Source organism: Polypterus senegalus, chromosome 9 (genome assembly GCF_016835505.1).
Source record: "Polypterus senegalus isolate Bchr_013 chromosome 9, ASM1683550v1, whole genome shotgun sequence".
NCBI lineage: Eukaryota > Metazoa > Chordata > Cladistia > Polypteriformes > Polypteridae > Polypterus > Polypterus senegalus.
Genome location: NC_053162.1, coordinates 129,095,457 through 129,115,389, shown reverse-complemented (window position 1 = coordinate 129,115,389; position 19,933 = coordinate 129,095,457). Strand labels below are relative to the sequence as shown.

At 37.7% G+C, this 19,933-nt stretch overlaps 1 protein-coding gene and 1 long non-coding RNA gene across 2 annotated transcripts; one reads left to right on the top strand and one right to left on the bottom strand.

The window, feature by feature from the left end:
- Window positions 1–1,324: 1,324 nt before the first annotated feature.
- On the top strand, window positions 1,325–3,528 carry LOC120535002. The gene is made up of 3 exons (XR_005634837.1): window positions 1,325–1,417; window positions 2,065–2,108; window positions 3,086–3,528. It is a non-coding gene; the product is annotated as an uncharacterized LOC120535002 (long non-coding RNA).
- Window positions 3,529–15,996: 12,468 nt separating this feature from the next.
- LOC120535001 (C-C motif chemokine 3-like) lies at window positions 15,997–19,259 on the bottom strand. The gene is made up of 3 exons (XM_039762509.1): window positions 19,160–19,259; window positions 18,160–18,277; window positions 15,997–16,688 (listed from the first exon to the last, which is right to left on the bottom strand). The coding sequence occupies exons 1-3, from the start codon at window positions 19,221–19,223 to the stop codon at window positions 16,598–16,600; spliced, it is 273 nt and encodes a 90-aa protein (XP_039618443.1). The 5' UTR covers window positions 19,224–19,259; the 3' UTR covers window positions 15,997–16,597.
- Window positions 19,260–19,933: the final 674 nt, after the last annotated feature.

Sequence of the window (19,933 nt, the reverse complement as noted above, 5' to 3'; positions counted from 1 at the left end):
GAAGGAACTGGGAGACTAGTCAGGATAAAGGGAAAGATGACTGCAGCAATTTACAGAGACATCTTGGATGAAAACCTGCTCCAGAGTGCTCTTGACCTCAGACTGGGGCGACGGTTCATCTTTCAGCAAGACAACGACCCTAAGCACACAGCCAAGATATCAAAGAAGTGGCTTCAGGACAACTCTGTGAATGTCCTTGAGTGGCCCAGCCAGAGCCCAGACTTGAATCTGATTGAACATCTCTGGAGAGATCTTAAAATGGCTGTGCACCAACGCTTCCCATCCAACCTGATGGAGGTTGAGAGTTGCTGCAAAGAGGAATGGGCGAAACTGGCCAAGGATAGGTGTGCCAAGCTTGTAGCATCATATTCAAAAAGACTTGAGGGTGTAATTGCTGCCAAAGGTGCATCGGCAAAGTATTGAGCAAAGGCTATGAATACATATGTACATGTGATTTCTCAGTTTTTTATTTTTGGTAAATTTGCAAAAACCTCAAGTAAACTTTTTTCACATTGTCCTTATGGAGTATTGTGTGTAGAATTCTGAGGAAAAAAATGAATTTAATCCATTTTGGAATAAGGCTGTAACATAACAAAATGTGGAAAAAGTGATGAGCTGTGAATACTTTCTGGATGCACTATATATATATATATCTAAAAAGTCATCATGGCATCCGAAAACTGTGTCATCTAGGTGTTCCAGGTATATTTGTACTTCTGATCTCCACTGCTCATTTCAAATCAAGACAATCTGCCCTACAGCATGTAATATACAGAAGAGTCCACCCTGTCAGAACTCACTTAGTCCCCTATGAGTGTACCACAATACCTTCCTTATTCAGTTCTCACTGCCACCTGATGAGTTTCCGACTAATCCCCATCAATTTATCAGAGTGAGTCCCTCTTATGCACAGCCTATGGTGGCCCCTACCTCTGTCCTGGGCCATGCCGACTTCTCTACTCTTGGTAACCCAACTCATACAGTCAGTTTTAAAATATAAATTACAATAATACAATGTTACAAAATGGTCTCTCTTATTGTTAGAAAAAATATATACATTGAATAGTATACTTAAAGTTTATAATAACTAACCATTTCCATTCATTTATGTTTTTGATAAATCCTATTTTGAGAAAATACAGCAGAAGTGTAACTACAGTGGAAATCTGTAACTTTCCCTTTCTACTTCCTCCCTGAGTGCTATCATTCCTTGAAAGTTTTATTCTAAGAATATTCTTTAGGCAAAGTGTGGGAGTTCTGACTTATGTTCTTAAATTTTGGCCAGGCTCATACTTGAGACAGAAAACAGTTAACAGCATCAAGAAGGATCTCCTCACATTTGAAGTTCTGATAATGAAAATCTTTGTGTTCACCATTGTCATTGCACTTCTGTGCATAGCACAGGAAAGCAAAGCCAGTAAGTCTTTTTGGATTTGTTTTAAAGTGTTATATTGCTATGTGGCTTATTCATGATTTGCTCTGTGTTGTGTACTTGAGCTATGACTTTTTATTCTTTGTCCTAACTGCGTTTTGTAATGGGTCTTACTACGAAAGGAGGAAGGTTAAAAGCAGATCATATGTGTATTTCTGCAATGTTTATTTCTGCAACCATCTAAAAGTTTATTCATTTTTTTACTATACATATAACAGGTCAGTGAAACAGCACATAAGGATTATTGACATACAAACCTAAGCAACAGAGCTGAAATTCTTAATGTTCTTAATTATCGTTCATTATTATTTTTAAATATACATATTCAAATTTGATTGCACATTTACAATATATATTACATTGTTATGCAGTTTGTACATGTTCAAGGAACTAAAGAGCAAAAACAAGTATCTAGCATTATTAATTATAATTTCATTATTCGATATACTATGTAGTATTTTGGCATGTATTAATCAGTACTTTATTATTATTATCCGGTGCTGATAAGGTTTGGGGTACCAAAAGGCACCAAAAGGCCATCTGGCTGATGTTGGTGCAACTGTGTGGATTTGCATACCAGACAAACACACATACAGTACAAACCTAAACACACACTCTTTTTTCTATTTTAGGTACACATATAAAGTAACTGAATGTTTTCACAGCTTTTTTCCAGGTGAGTTATCACAAATTGCTTCAGAGTGTTGTTTTACATTCATCCGCAAACAACTACCTAAAAGAACAATTGAACGTTTTGAAGTAACAAGTAGCAAATGTCCTGTAGCTGGAGTGATCTAAGTATATTGTGTCCTGCAATTTATTTAAATAATTGTATATTTGAAAAATATAATTTGGTAGACATCAAAAATTAACAGAAATGTTGATGCACTTATTATTTGAGACTTAGATGTGATTTTATGGTCATTAACAACAAAAAAGTTAAAGTAATATTACAAAGTTTGTATTGTAAATTTTAACTAACTAATAACTAAGTTGGATCATAGGGTGAGATTTAAAATGACTGCATTGCAAAATGAAAATCAAGGGGCCATTGCATTTTTTTCTTGAACATAACATTGTGGGGTGCAACACCATGACAAACTGTTTTTTGCCTTAAACAAACATGAAGGAAAAAGCAATCTGATGCTCTGTAAAAATGTTTAGATTAGAGGCCCAGAAAGAGTGAAGAGCAGCTCAGCAGAGCACAACAGTGGGCTATAGGACCTAGTCTCCCATGTGAGCCACGATTTGTAATATGGAAGTTTAGAAAATGGATGGAAGAGCAAATGGGTAATATGGCATAAGCCTCTTTAATATTTATTTATTTAACAATATTTTGGGAAGTCAAGAATAACACAATTAAAAAGAAAATGCAATAAAAAATAGACTACTTACATTGAGATGCTAAGAAGAATTTTGTAAGGATCCTGTAATGAAAACAGAATACGAATTTGCTCTAAGAACAGCAGATGTGAATCCATATCGGTTTGATCATCGCAGGACAGTTTAATTTTCATTTTTCAGTTTCATTCCATTATATTTTTTTTTTTTTAGATTCCAATATAATCCTAACTCAGTTTTTTTAGAAAAGAATAACATTTTAACACATTTTGCCTGATTTTGCTTCCACTTAGCATTTTTTGTGCTTTTCAGATTTTACACTAAAAACGGTAAAAAAGTCTGTACAAAGCCACATGAAGAATGGGTAAGGAAACACATTACAGACCGTGAAAATTAAAAAAAAAAAGAAGTAAAAAGGAGGAAGAAAAGATTTAGAAAGGAAATTTTTGGACATATTAGAAAAATGTACAGTCTTTTGAAAGACTAATTGAAAGGCTGCCTAATGGAGGCTTCAAAACAAAATCCAAAGACTTTTTGTAAGAAGAACAAATGAATATCTGGAGAAAGAAGAATAAAATTCTTTTTTGGGATTCCATATCTACTCTTTGGGGTCCTGCCTTCATTTTAAATGTTGAATTCTTCCTGTTACATAGTTAAAGCATATAAATGTGCATACACTTTAAATCGTATTTACAGGTAAATTGTAAGAGCATATAAAATGCTTTTAAACATGATATTTTTTAAATTTTAAAGGAAACCAATTGCTAATTCATGTAACAAAATATTATTGGAATTGAACTGCTAAAAATAGTATGATAGTGTAATTTGTATCTGAATTTAAATTTTCAATTTATGCTTACTGTATTTAAATTAAATGTATTGCTTTATTCTATCTTGTTTTCATTCTCATCTGTTTCTGTTATTTTTACTATTTCTACTGATACTTGTAATCGTATGAGTCTTAATTTGTTGCATTATTTTTTTATGGAGACTTTACTGTAAAGGTCACTACAAATAATAAGGTTTTATTTATAAGCACAATCACATTAACACAGATTATGTATTTGTGTGAATTTATGAGGAGGATAGTGAAAATCCTCTACCAGGGATGGGATGATATCAAAATTTCATATTACAATTATAGTGAGCAAAATTATCATTGTTTTCTGTATTATCACGGTATTGTTAAAATATGGCAAATAAAAAACCTCCAATACAGATTGAATTAATTTCACTCAATTTTACATTCTCATTTAATATAGCACAAATGCAATGCCTCAGATGTTTTAAACTAGCTGTTTAACGTCAGGTGTTATACATACATAAGCTACACATAACTTACTTAGGAAGCATTTATGCCCAATTTGCAATAACCACAGCATATAAAATGGAGATTTTTTAACAATTTCAGAACACGAATATAAACCACTCAGATATGCAACTGCTAACATTAAAAGATCACAAATGTAAACAAATCAAATGAGCAACAGTGATTTAAATCTCTTCATTGAGAAATTAAGTGCTTATGGTCTTATGGTCTCCACCTACATATATTCAGTTACCTTTACTAGTATATTGACATGTAATAATGTCAACATATTTACTTTGTCCAGTTTAATCTGTGACCTGTCAGAGTAAACAATATGTCCACTAACTTGCTGTGAACAGTCTCTCTGGTAGTAAATTGGCTATTGGAATGCATACCTTGGTAAGATTAGGCAGCTCTAATGCATGGCTCTTCCATCACATCAATTGATCATCTTCTACTTGATTGGATGGCATTGAAAGATAACTTAAATGTATACGGGATAAAACCTGCATCTACTTCTGTCTGTGAATCTGCTAATTACAAATGGGTGATAAAATTTAGCAGAACATTCAGCACATTCAGATTCAAAGATGGATGTTCGGTCAGATGGTTGTTCCAATTTTATTGTCTATCCAAAAGTGCCATTCACACAGAGTTTATGCATAAATCTCCTGTGATTAATTCTCACACTAAAATTAATACTTCAATGTTGCATGTAGAGATTATGAATCATATTTAGCTAAACATCCAGACTTGGAAAAAAAATCCATCCATCCATCCCGCTATATTCGAACTACAGGGTCACCTGAGTCTGCTGGAGCCAATTCCAACCAACACAGGGCTTAAGGCAGGAAACAAACCCTGGGCTGGGTGCCAGCCCACCACAGGGCATGCACACACACACGGGACAATTTAGAATCACCAATGCACCTAACCAGCATATCTTTGGACTGTGGGAGGAAACCGGAGTACCCAGAGGAAACCCACGCAGACACGGGGAGAATATGCAAACTCCATGCAGGAAGGACCCAGGAAGCAAACCCAGGTTTCCTAACTGCAAGGCATCAGCACTACCACTGCGCGACTGTGCCGCCCTGGAAAAAAAAATAGAGAATGTAAATAAAAAAAAGTTTTCCATCCATTGACGATCTTAAATTGTCCCTAGTGTGTGCTTGGTGTGTGTGTGTGTGTGTGTGCATGCCTCTGCTGTCGGAGGAGCTTCGTTAACTCTGCATTTCAGTGGTTGGCGAAGTAAGATTCCCTGATTTCAACTTTGCCGATGATGCTGTGATCTTCACAGAGTCAATGAAGGCTCGGATCAGGGCTATGGAGAGGCTGAGCATGAAGTCTGAGTGTCTGGGCTTGCAAGTGTCCGCGATAAAATCCAAAATCCAGGCCTTTAATGCCCTCTTGGGCACAGTCATCTGCAGCATGTCTGTCTATGGAGAGAGTGTTGACCTTGTTGAAAGGCTTACTTACCTTGGCAGCATGTCTCTGGTGACTTTTCCTATGAAGTCAGTAGATGGATTGGGAGCATGGGGGGTTGTGAGATTGCTGGAAAGGGGTGTGTGGCACTCCCGATATCTTCGCGAAAAAGATAAGGGTCCAAGTCCTGCTGCTTCTGTTTTGCCACATGGTTGCGAGATATGGGTGCTATCCAGTGACCTGAAACAAAGACTAGACTCCTTCAGTACTGTGTCTCCAGAGAATTCTTGACAACCACTAGTTTGACTTTCTGTTGAACGAGCAGTTGCAAAGGCGATCCCGAATGAGGCACATTACCTGCATTGTGAGGGAGCATCAGTTATGGCAATTTGGCCATGTGATGTTGTTTCCCCAAGGGTGATCTGGCTCACAGGATTCTCATTGTCGAGAACCCAAGTGGCTGGACCAGGCCAGGTGGACGTTCATGTAACAGCTGGCTGCAGCAGATAGATGTTCATTTCCCTTTTGGAAACTGGACTGCTTGTCTTTGTGGGGTTTTGCCAAAAAAGGATCCCAAGCTATTTCGCTGTGTGGTGGGTGCTGCAACGTGCTGCATGCTCCCCAACCTGACCTGACCTGATTCCTTGAGTGTACTAATGGTAAACACCCTTAGCTTATCTTTTATTAGTCATGTTTACATGCTAATTAGTAATAAGAGAAACAGTTCTAATTACATTAGCAACACAGAAGCTTATTATTCTGTTCACATGGATTGCAAAGTACTGGTATTCCCAAAGTTCACAAAGTTGGGTTCACAAAGGGTCAAAAAGAAACACTTTTCTCAAGAAACATGTTAGCTTATAGTCTTCTTACAGAATGAAGCCTATCCCATGTGACAGAGAGTTCCTTGGACTTCATGGCTTGTTTTATGTCCAGACATACTGTATGAAATGTGGGACCTTATATACACAGGTGTATGCTTTTCTAAACTATTTCCATTCATTTTGCTACACATGGATACCAGTCAAATTCTAGATACATCAAGGATAATTAAAGCAAACAGGATGCATCTGACCATAATTTAGATTGTCATAGCAAAGAGAATGAATATTTATATGAATAAGAGATGACAGTTTTTTCATTTTTGATAAATTTGAAATACTTCCTGAAATCATGCTTTCAATTTGTCATATAAGTGTCAGAGGTGGACATTTTTTTGATTTCCTGGGTAATCCCATTACTGATTTTGTTATGGCTGTCTGCAGGATGTAGATATTTGCTGTCTTGCAAAGGAGTCACGGCTTTGAAGTTTTGGCTGGTTGAGTATACAAATAATACAAATTTGTGGTAACAGACGTGCTCCTTCCTTGGAGGATGTTTGTATTTACCTGACTTGGAGATTACATGTCTGACAATATTGGTTTCTAATCAGCAGACCCATACTCATTTATGGTTGGTAACAATACATTTTGTTAACTTTTACTTTCATTACTTGTTAAACCCAAGAAATTTAGATGTGCCATTGTTTAAACTGATTGTCCATGACTGACAACGGCAAGGACTGAAGGAGATTTAAAATTCTGGGCAGGAGAAGGCAGAGTAGGGACGGTCTACTGAGGACGCTGCCAAGATACTTGCAGAGAGCACAGGGGCTTGCTGGCAGACTGGGGTACGTGGCTGGTGTGACGTAAGGGACACAGACGGCAACACTTACCCCGAGGGAGGAAGAGGCAGCTCCACAAGAAGACGGTTGTGGGTCCAGCGAAGCTGCATGAAAGGACCAAGCAAAGCAGGCAGACGAGAAGTGAGGCATGCCTAGATCACAGCAACACAAGGAGCCCAGAGTGGAGAAAAAGAACGATGAGGAGACGCTGAAAGGGACTCCACGATCTGACAAAACTTCTGTTGGGGAAACGAGTGTACGGTGAACAGAGTGCATCGGTGGACAGTTGGACAAGTAATTGTTGAAATAACAGTGCGCAAACTGGACTCTGCACCACTAAAAGTTGTATCCTCCAGTTCTTGTTTTTGATGGACTTTTGGAGTGTGGACTGTGTGTTTTCTTTTTAAAAAAAAAGGAAATTCGTTCCTGATATTTTTAGATTTTGTTATGTTCTTTTCTCTTTTAAATGTACTTTATATTGTCTTGTGTAATAGAAGTTAATGTTGCTTTTCCTGAAATTATTGTTGTGTCTTTCATTGTATGTTCAGTCTACACCCAGTTTAAACAAACTTGTGTGCTATTATTGGTAAATTTCAAGAGTCCCCAGTCTCTTAATAAAACTGGGTGGCATAGTCGGATATTTTAACGGTGTCTAGGTTAGATTACCTGTAAGTGTGACCACCTGTCACATTAGGTTATTAAGTGCACATTGATGGGGCAATGTAGGATTTAATGCAATCAATTGCAATGCAATGCTGGTAATTAATTCAGTAATTTGGCAAGGCTCCTTCCTCCTTCCTTGTAGTAGGTGGGTCTCCAGCCATTAGACTTGTACAAAGGTAACTGAAGTGACAGAATAATACAATTTATTGGTAACCACAAGGATTATAGAAATATGATAAATGCATATTAGAACATTAGAACAGTCTACACGAGAACAGGCCATTCAACTCAATAAACCTTGCCAAACCTACCCAATCAATTCTCCTAAAATAACATCAAGTCTAGTTTATGAAAGTCCCTGAAGTCCTACAGCCTAACAACTACTTGGTTCATATGTTTGCTGCATCTGTTCAAAATTTGCTGTACCAAAGTTAAACTTATGAATTTCTCCATAGCAGATTTAATACTAGTGGCAAAGATGATTGTGGGTCTGATATTGAAAGCACCACATCATGGACATACAGAAATATTTTCTCTTCAAGGCCTTCCTTTAAGAAACCTTTCATGTCTGATTGCTTCCAGAGATTAACGGCTAATGGTTTGATGGTATTTACAAAAAGCACTGGTGATAATAGACACCCTTTCTGGATATGTATTCTAAATTGGAGTAATCCATGTTCATGTAGTGTATACAATTTCATCTGTGTAGATATATTGGAACCAATTTGCACAGTAGGCTAAGTAAATATCCTCATCCAAAATTATTTTCTGCTTTTAAAGATTGCAGGACCTCTGGTGAATCTGATTTTGTACTTAATTTTTTTATTTACTTTTACTGTAGCTTCCAAAAACATTGCCAGCTACAATGGCACTAAATGAGTTGGGAACTTTTTATAAAACTCTACTGGATCCCCATTTGATGCTATGGTGCAGCCAGGGTTGCTTATGTTTATGTGTTGCTTATTTAATCTTTTTGCTGCTTAAATATTATTTTTCAAACTGTTATTAATTCAATTTTTAGTTTTGTTTTTTTACATATTTTAATTATATAATATTGTGTTGTTTAGGAAGTATTTTTCAGTTTCATTTTATGTTAATTTCCCATGTCTGAGTGTTCTTTTTTGTCTGCCCTGCTTAATGTATATTGAGTCAAAATAGGGAGTGCCTCTTGACTTTGTCTGGCATACGTTTTGGTTTAGTTGCACAATCCTTTCATTGTTTGCCTGCTTCAGTTAACAGTAATCTCCTTTTGTTTCTATATTTTTCTATCCATTCTTGCCAGACAGTACATAATCTTGGACCAAACAGTACACTGGATCATTAGGTGGAGATTAATACTTTTATAAGCTTAGCAGTCCAAATTCAAAAAACAGGTAAGCGATCCAAACTCAGCCATATTATTTAATGTAGATAATACATTAGAATTAGCAAAAAATATATCCCATATGCACATGTGTAACAAGGCCCCCCCTTCAGCCCAGACCCATCAGGCCCTGACTGAAAGGTCTTGAAGTCGAGAAAGTGCATCGACGTTGGCATGGAGAGAGCCCTTATGATGAATAAGTGAAAAATTATACGGTTGAAGGTCAAGAAACCACCTGGTGACCCACGGAGTCGACCTTTTGTGTAAGACCATCCACTGTAGGGGTGCATTATCTGTAACAAGAGTAAATTCAAAGCCCCAGAGGTAGTACCTCGAATGTGCAATTGCCCATTTAATTGCAAGGGCTTCCCTTTCCACCACTGCATACCTGGTCTCCTGATCCAACAGTTTCCAGCTCAGGTACATAACGGGGTGTTGAACACCATCAACACTCTGGCTCAGTGCAGCTTCCAGGCCTGTTTCAGAAGCGTTCGCCTGTAGATGGAAAGGAAGCAAAAAGTTAGGTGCTTTCAATATTGGTGCTGTCGTAAGGGCCTGTTTTAAGTCACTAAATGCAGCGTCTGTCTTATCAGTCCATACCAAGTTGTTAGGGGCCATCTTGTTTGTTAAATCACTCAAGGGCAGCACGCTCTCCGAAACCAAAGAAATTCTTGGACTTGCCGCTTGGTTCGCGGACGGGCCAATTCAATATGTCATCTACCTTCAAACACTGTGGCTTTATGGTACCCCGACCCACTAGGTAGCCTAAATATTTAGCTTCCTTCAACCCAAAGAAATATTTTTTTGGATTGATCTGAAGCCCAGCATTCGCAATACCGCTCAGACCTTCTGTATTTGTTTCTTCCATGTGCTGGAATAAATGTCTACGTCATCCAAGTAGGCAGCACTATATGAATTATGAGGGCAGAGCACTTTATCCATCAGATGCTGGAAAGTCGCAGGATCCCCATGTAAACTGAATGGAAGGACACAATACTGCCAGTGTCCACTAGGGGTGCTAAACGCGGTCTTAACCTTAGCAGAGTCTGTTAAAGGAACCTGCCAGTACCCCTTAATCATGTCAAGCGTGGTCAAATATTTTGTCTGTCTAAGCCTCTCAAGGAGGTTTTCCACTCAAGGCATTGGATAAGCATCGAATTGAGAGACTTGATAAAGTCGAAGGAAGTCATTGCAAAACTTCCAGCTTCTGTCAGGCTTACTAACCAAGACAATCGGACTGGACCAGGGACTATGATTTTCCTCTATAACTCGTAGTTCCAACATATGCTTGATTTCAACTCCACCTCTGCTTTCTTTGCCTTGATAGGATGATAGGGGCACTCTCGAACTATTACCCCAGGATTTTGTGTGCAATCAGAGAGGTCCTTCCTGGTTTTTTGCTTACTACCTCCAGGACGGGCAGGATAGCTGCTTCGAGCTCCAAAGTACCAAAGTTAAGGATATTTTTCTTAAGCAAGTTTACATCATATACCCACTTGCTTGGGAAACGATTGGGTTATTTTTCACAAAATAATTGACAAGTCCTTTCCTCTCCTCAACTTCATAAGGCCTTTGCCAATGGGCTAGCAATTTTGAATGGGAAGTAGCAACTAAAACAATGACGCAATCCCCCGGATTAAACTCTCGGAGAGTCGTACTATACTCATAATAGTGGGCCTGTGCTACTTCTGCCTCTTCCATGTGACTTTTTAGTATGGGTTGAATTTTTCCAAATCTATCGTGTAACTGTGTGATTTATTCCAATATATTTGTAGATGGAAAAGCCTCTCATTCCCTTCCTTCTTTCAAAATATCCAAAATTCCCTGAGTTTGTCATACATATAATAATTTGTAAGGAGAGAACCCTGCAGAGGCTTGTTGGACTTTCCGATAGGTAAAGAGAACAAGGGGGAGGAGCTGATCCCAGTTCCTCCTGTCCCCGCTGACCACCTTGCTAAGCACTTGCTTGAGACTCTGATTAAACCTCTCAACTAGACCATTGGTTTGAGGGTGATACACTGTGGTCTTTAAGTGCTTTATTTTAAGCAACTTGGAAATCTCCTTGAATGTTTCCAAGGTAAAAGGCGTCCCTTGATTTGTAAGGACTACATTAGGGATGCCACTTGCACAAAGACCACTACAAGTTCCTGAGCGCAAAGGAACAGCCTCTGGATATCGGGTAGCATAGTTCACGAGAACTAATATATATTTATGTCCTCAGGCTGAGGGCTATAAGGGTCCTACTATATCAACCCCAATCCTTTCAAAGTAGACATCAATCAAGGGAAGGGGAACGAGAGGAGCTTGGTCCCTCCTAGGAATTTTATGCAATTGACACTCTGGACAAGAGATACAAAAACGGCGAACCTTCTCATTAATTCCCGGCAAATAAAATCTGAGCTTAATATGCTCTAATGTGTTTTCGGTGCACAAATAGCCTCCTAGGAGGTGGGTGTGTGCAAGTTCACAGACCTGCTGCCAGTAGGTTCGTGAGATTAAAACCCAAACCCCCACAACCCCCGCCTTCATGCCCCTCTACCCAATACAATAGATTATATTCTATCACAAAGTAAGGACCTTGTGGCAGGGGCTAATGAGTGGGTTGGCCATTGAATAATACAACTGCATTTTTAGCAAATTTCAGGGAGTTGTTGTTCCATTGCTCCCTTTTGAAAGAAACTGCCGTTTCTTTAAATTGAAATTGAATCTCAGAGAGAGAGTCCAGTCTGATCTCAAGGAGTGGGTTTTTTTTCCCAGCTCGTCAAGGCACTGGGTAATGACGTTTCTGCCTGTGGCGGTCCAGTAATATCCCCATCTTCCTTCTGCCTGGTCTTCCATATCTCTCTCTGTTGGCTGATTACATGGCATGGAGACAGCTTGAGATGTGTCATTCCCATCTATAACTAGGCTTAAATTATGTTTGGGAGTAGTCAGTACTGTACCGTATTTATTGTTAGACAAGTCCCACCCCAGAATCACCAATAAAGGTGGATTTGGGAGGACAGCTACAAGGAATTTTTTTAGCGATCCTCCATGGCTGATGAAACATAGGGTGGTTTTATATTGTCAGATTTCTCTTTGTATACAAGTTATATTGGTCTTTACTTTCACCCATTATCACGGTAGTACATATCAGTGATCAACAATGGAAATGTTGCTGCCAGAATCAAAGAATGCTTCAACTTTAAATCCATTAACAATCACTACTCCTGTATGTGATATCGTCAGGGAGTTTGTATGTGTACATCACACTCCCTTCTCTCTCCACCTGCATTCCTCCACATTCCCAAGTAAGTTGTACGTCACGGGTCCTGGGACTTTGGAATAGGGTCCAGCTTGTAAGGAAGAGACAGATTTTGCTGGATGTAATCCCCATGGCATCCACTAAAGGACCATTCTACTCTCCAAGATTGTGAGGCCATCCTAGATGTCCTAGAGGATTCAAACAGCCTTAGCCATAGCACCACCTTCTTCCAGAGAGCAAAGCCTTGCTCCTGGGTTGACCACTCTGGGTCAAATGTCTAATTTTTTATTCTCTCCACCTGCTGGTCTGAGGATACACCACATTTAACTAGGGTCTTGACCCTAGTGGGGGGACAGCTCTCTCCTCCAATTTGCACATAATAAGCCCCCCTTCACTCCCCCCATGGGGACCAGCCCACTCCTGTGTCTCTCCCATGTCTCCCCTTGTTTCTTTGATAACCCAGATAAGTATATTTGGAGTGGAGCCTGCTCCGGGTCTTTCTGGACTACAGGACGAACCTCCCCACTAAGAAACTCAGTCCCGGTACTCTCCCACCTGGTTAATTTTCAGGTCCTGCACCTGTTCTTTCTGGGCTTCTTGCATCCTGCTGACTATGCCACTGCCACAGAAACAGTCACAAGACATCAAAAAGGTTTGGGACAGCCATCCGTGTATTATGCCATGGCTGCAAATGGGTAATTTTGTTTGAGTTCTTCACAGGTTTGAGTTCAAAAGAGAACTGAATTTAGTGTGAGAATATGACAACTTTAACAGCCAGGACAGGAAGTGAAATCATCAGAACTAGAAACAGATGTGATGTCATCAGGATCGGCATCATCACAGACTGGAAGTGACATCATCAATAGCGGTGAATCTGGAAGTGATGTCATCAATGGCACCGGTACCTTAAGTGACATCATCAATAGTGCCAGTACCCAAACTGATGTCATCAATGATGCTGGAACCTAGCGGGATTTCCTGTGGATGGTCTGCAGAGGGTTGAGAGAGAAAGTCAGTGCAGCTCTCCATCCCCTGCTTTGGCATGGTACTATTATTATTCAAGCCCTTTAACTGCCTCTCAATCGCACATGTGTGACAATGAAATTAAATAAAATAAAGAAAAGCAAAAATCAGGAGGTGAAACATTTATCTTGAGAAGAGTAGGGGTTAATGCCAGGAATAAAAGTATCAAACTCCCATACATAAACCAAAACTAAAGTCTAAAATAATCTGCCAAAGAATTTGTTACACCAGAAAGATCACCAGAACAGGAGGTCTTAAAAAGTTTTAGAATTTATATGCATAAATTGGACAACTAAAAACAATACATTTTGATAACATTTTGAAGCTACTTCCTGATTAAGCATAGGCTTGAGACAGTGATCTGCATCTGCATAAAGAAAACAAAATGGCATCATGAAATAATTCTAAAATGAAATAAAAAATCTTTTAACAAAATTGGAAAAGAAAATAAATGCAAATCAAAAAAATGTAGCCTTTAAAACCTTAATAAAAATGAAGAAGCCAAAAAAAAAACCTATGGCTCAGAAGACTTTGCAAGAAATCAAAACGTTTGCAAGAAGAGGTGCAGCAAACTGTGATAGCACAGAAATTAATGGTGGTGATGGGAGAGCAGGGACTTATCTAAATCTCAGGGAAAATAAACCTCTTCATTATAACCCATGCCAACTGGCCATCCAACAATACTCTGGATGTTTTAGAGTGACATAATAGCATTTTCAGGACAGAGGATGAATGACACAGTGGCCTGATATCAATATCTTCAATTATAATCACTGACACACTTTAAGATCCTGTTCCAGTGCCAAGAAGAATAGCTTAGTAACAGTGATATAAGTGAATAGAAAGCGTTTGGTAGCAGCAGATTATGGTAGTTGCCATAATTATAGTAAAGAAGAACAGGTAAGCAGTGGATGTTCTACACTGAAATAATGAGACTTTAGCCATGATTTAAATGCCAAGGGTGACAAGTGATTTCTAGTATTAACTGACTGATTAGTCTATAATTTGGAGACCCTGTAAATAAAAGTCTTACTCGCCCTCAGTAGTTTTAATTACCCTGAGAACTGTTAGAAAGTCAACATATTTTTTATTACAGCGCTGTGGAGTAAAGGGCATTCACTTTTTTAAATAATTTTATTAAAAGTTTGAAATCATGTGAACTTTAGAGATATAGGAACTGAAACAATATTGTCATGATGCTTAGTTCTGATTATGTTATCTTTTTTCTGACTCCAAAGAACAGCATATAAGGGAATACTTTTATACTTTGAAAGATACTTATACTTGAAGATTTTGGGTTGGCCTTCGTGTATATTTCACATTAAAAAGAAATATTGCTGTGAAAGATAATTTAATTGCTTGCAAGCTGTAAAGGGTTAAAAACTGTTTTATTATAACGGCAGGTTATTCATACAGGCGCCTGTCATAAGACAGGTTGTAGTAAGCTGACCTAGGACAACTTCCTTCTTTAGGAACGCATCTGTTAGACACATGAAAGGTGACGTTTCCTTCTTTGGGGCCCCTTTTGACACATACACAAAAAAGAAACAGTTGGGCGATTTGCGTAATATAAGATGAAATGCTTAGATTATGTTTCATAAGCAAAAGGGAAGGAGGAAAATGAATATTAAAAGTCATTTGAAACAAGGGAACTTTGCTTTTCTGCCTTGCAATGTAGAATCTATGTACTCGTCTATGATTGAATAAAGACTGATTGATTGGGCTATTCCTGTCTTCCTCAGGGGTTACTTCCACACTGAATATCTTATATTTTACACTTTCTAAACTATTAACGATTTCTGCTTCAATTGCAATTTTCTATTCACATATATATTGTTTTTTTTATAATTTAATTTATTAATAGCTAAAAATGATTGTTTGTATTACAAGTCCCTTTGATGAATGAATGAATTAAATATTTTTATAAGGTTCCTCCATCCATCCATTATCTAACCCGCTATATCCTAACTACAGGGTCACGGGGGTCTGCTGGAGCCAATCCCAGCCAACACAGGGCGCAAGGCAAGAAACAAACCCTGGGCAGGGCGCCAGCCTACTGCAGGGCATGCACACACACACACATACCCACACATCAAGCACACACTAGGGACAATTTAGGATCGCCAATACACCTAACCTGCATGTCTTTGGACTGCTGGAGGAAACCCACGCAGACACTGGAAGAACATGCAAACTCCACGCAGGGAGGACCCAGGAAGCAAACCCGAGTCTCCTTACTGTGAGGCAGCAGCGCTACCCACTGCACCACTGTGCCGCTCCTCATAAGGTTCGCTATATTTTAAAATTTGCGAACTGTTTTCATTATGTATTTTATGAAATCAAACAGCCATCCAATCTGCATCAAAGTAATTGTGTTTATTAATCAATACAATCTCAAAATAATTTTTATAATAAGGGATCCATTCAGAACAAAAATACTAACAAAAATCACTAACAAATTAAAACTCATAAGATTATAAAATTTCAGGTAGTAATAATAATAAACGTAACACAATAAAATGAGAATGAAAAACAAAGAGCAAGACAATAAAATTATTTTGCATACATTAAGAACAATTTTAAAATTAAATTTAAGGTATAAATTACAATATTGCACAATTTGCAACACTTCCAGTAGGAGTTTGTTAAGAGAACTTAAACAATTGCTTTTGGAGATGCATCAAATTGAAATACAAAGTCTTTCAAGTGGCCCATCTCATCACATCATGTTGTCATTATTCTGCTTTTGCAATATTGCATCTTGGTGACATTCAGTATTTTTTTTTTTGCATTCTCACTAATATAAATGAATCCAATCCAAGAAATAAATGAGGCCTGTACAATTGAGTCCTTTTATTATTTCAAATCAGTTTTAACTATGATATATGTCATTGTAATGCAATTATAAAGACAACGTGTTAGCATGTTATTGCGGTTTAAAGTGTGCAATAAGAACAGTTCTGCATTCAAAGTGAAGTTAGTACCAGTGAAGATTTTTATTCTCCCAAAGCCAGATGTTAGTTAATTCACCATAGAACAGTTCTTTTTGTTTGGGTGCTTACAATACTGAGTCTTTCACTGATTTTCCAAATTACGACAGTGTTTTCTGTATCTTATCTTCCTTTTCCTCCTAATTAATTCTTCAGCAGGAAATTTTTAATGTGCTCCTGTACCCAGTTTTCATTTGCACTTGCACAAACTTGGTGACCCTTTTTAGTGTGAAATCTGAAAACACAAAAAAGATAATACTGAAGAGGAGCACAAAACCAGAGGAAAAAAGCATTATTTGTTATATTCTGAAAAAGTGTTTGATTTAAGATAAAAGAAAAACACATCTTCGCACACGAAACAAACTAAATCATTTATTTTGTTTATGAAGTCTCACTGAGTAAGAGGAAGAAGCACATCTGAGTGGTTGTTATTGCATGGAGGAAAGGGGGTACTTCCATCACTTTAAATATTTATTAACTTTTAACGGTGGTACAAAATCAACTTAAATGCTTTAGAAACATTTAAAAATGCAGGCAGCATTAATATGAACTTTCTGCATCTTTTCATTAAGGAAGGTGAACTCACATAGAACCAATATGTCTAATTTTTTTCTTTGACTTTGTTTTGCATCATACTATTGTTGGCTTTTTAAAGCACAAAGTGATTGGGATTTGTTCTAAAAGGTGATATGTGAAATACAAATGGATTAACTGATCACATAACCTGAAGCTATGAGGACAGGATAGCTTAATTAAAATCGACTTTAAGTCTGTTACTTTTTCTTTGAGGCTGTTTGGTCAACTAACATGAATAAAACATTGCAGCATTGACGAAGTAGCTAAGGTGTTATTAAGAGTGCAACAAGGCTGGCAGTTCAGTCCTGGCCACCCAATTAATGTGTCACCCTGGCTAAGTCACTTCAGTTGCTTATTTTCTAGAAGGTGAAAAATAAAAATTGTTATTTACTTTACATTGTAGCACATCTTGGAACAGTCCTCAATTTAAATGTGTACTATGTAAAGATTAATTGTGTTTATTTATGAAGTAATCATTTCAAAAAGTTGCTCCCAGCTGCCTCTAAAACAGAACCTTTCCTGCTATCCTCTATAGTCATTAAAATTAATAATCCAGCGAACCGATAGGCTTGTGTTATACTGCCTATCCATCTATTTTCTGAACTTACTTATTTCAGTAAAGGGCTGATGGACTATCCTATGCCCCCTGATTGTGTTCTTCTAACCTGCACTTCATTCTTTCCGAGCCTGTCATGCTCTAGTTTTTGAGGAACGCCAGATACTGTATGCTTTCTTCTCCAAGTTTGTTTAAGACAAGCACCTCCATCTGTCTATCATCTAAGAGCAGAGAGTCCACTTCCAAAACATTTACAAGTTTGTTCACAAGTGGTGATGTGTCCCACAATGTTATATCAAAGGGACACATTTATTTTGGTATTTTATTATCTTTTACTATGATCCATTTTAGATATTAAGAGCAAGCCATTCAAATTCACAATGAATACTGTATGATAACGCGCTCTCTGTTTTGTTGTTTGCATTAACAGCCATATATTACAGATACGTCATAAAGTCCCTGCTAATAAGTGCAACAATTCATCTTATTTTACATACCTAACAGGACCTTTTTCAAATGCACAATTATTTCAATAAATTGCAAGGTATTAATATTGCACATCCCATACACTTACATCACTCCAGGTAATGGACATTTGTTGCTTGTTACTTCAAAATAATCGATTGATTTTTTAGGTAGTTGCTTGTTGGTGAATTTAAAACAGCAAGCTGTAGGAGTTTGTGATGATTCAGCTGGAAAAAAAGTGGTGAAAAAAGTTTTAGTAAATTTATATGTGTATTTGGTAATAAATACAGCACTAATTAATAAATGGGCAAAATACTGTATACTATATGAAATAATAAAATGATTGTTATTGTTGATAATGCCAGGTACATGTTATTAGTGTTCAGTTTCTTGTGTGGATCCAACAGTACATGATAAATTTGTGACAAACTGGACTTTGAAGGTTAGCTTTCAGTTATAATTATTGTATTGTAGAAATTTAACATCCATCCAACCCATCCATCCATTATCCAACCAATATCCTAACACAGGGTCATGGGGGTCTGCTGGAGCCAATCCCACCCAACACAGGGTGCAAGGCAGGAAACAAACCCCAGGCAGGGTGCCAGCCCACCACAGGGCACGCACACACACACACACACCAAGCACACACTACGGACAAATTAGAAACACCAATGCACCTAACCTGCATGTCTTTGGACTGTGGGAGGAAACCGAAGTACCCGGAGGAAACCCACGCAGACATTTTACATTTTGATGAAATAAAAGTATATTAAAATAACAATAAACAATAGGGAAAGATTATAATAATTTCAATTCTTTTGCTTAGATTTCTGTGTCAACAATTCATTTACTTTCATTGTACTGCAATACTGATCCATTAACACAAACAACTGAAACAAACAGTAGATCTGCATGGTTTCTTCCTCCTTTCACAGAGAGACCTAGTACGAGGAGAAATTATGCCATAAAAGTAAAAAAAAAAAAAACACAAATAAATTAATTAGTGGATCAAACTGAGGTTATTTCTTTTAAAACTTTGCACTGTGCCAGAGCTCAAGTTCACAACGATAAAACACTTTAAAGCAAGGCTTTACCGGCTGACTTACTTGCTTTGAGTTCCTGAGCTATGCACAGCAGTGCAATGACAATGGTGAACACAAAGATTTTCATTTTCAGAATTTCAAATGTGAGGAGATCCTTCTTGAGGGTGCTGATTGTTATCTGGCTCCAGTGAAAGCACAGCCAGTATTTAAGAACATAAGAGGGAAATCCCACATTTTTGTATAGCAAATATTCTTAGAATAAAACTTTAAAGGAATGATAACACTTGGAGAGGAAGCCGAGAGGGAAAGTTACAGACTTCCACTGTACTCACAGTTCTGTTGTATTTTTCTCTGAACAGTTTTTCTCTGAAATAATAAATATTCATATATCGTGCCCTCCATAATGTTTGGGAGAAACATAAAAAATGTTTTCCTTAATTTACCCCTCTACTCCACAGGTTATAATTACAAATCAAGCAATTCATACGTGATTAAAGTGCACATTGCAGAATTTCATTTAAGAGAATTTGCATACATTTCAGTTAAACCATGTATCAATGACAACACTTTTTACATATGGTCCCCCATTTCAAGGCAACATAATGTCTAGGACATAGCAATGGCAGGTATATTAAAACAGTCATATTTAGTATTCTGTTGCATATCCCTTGCATGCAATGACTGCTTGAAGTCTGATTCATAGACATCACTAGGTGCTGAGTATTTTCTCTGGTGATGCTCTGCCAAATCTCTAATGCTGCCATCTTCAGTTTCTGATTGTTTTGGAGGCTTACCCTCTTACGTTTTCTCCTCAGCATATGGAAGGCATGTTTAATT

Bases quoted from the DNA above. Each gene is read 5' to 3' on its own strand.
- LOC120535001 (XM_039762509.1), bottom strand. From the start codon at position 19,223: ATGAAAATCTTTGTGTTCACCATTGTCATTGCACTGCTGTGCATAGCT. The intron at 18,278-19,159 runs GTAAGTCAGCCG...CTTTTTTTCCAG, and splicing joins AGCTCAGGAACTCAAAGCAA to CTGAATCATCACAAACTCCT. The intron at 16,689-18,159 runs GTAAGTGTATGG...TTGTGTTTTCAG, and splicing joins TGTCCATTACCTGGAGTGAT to ATTTCACACTAAAAAGGGTC.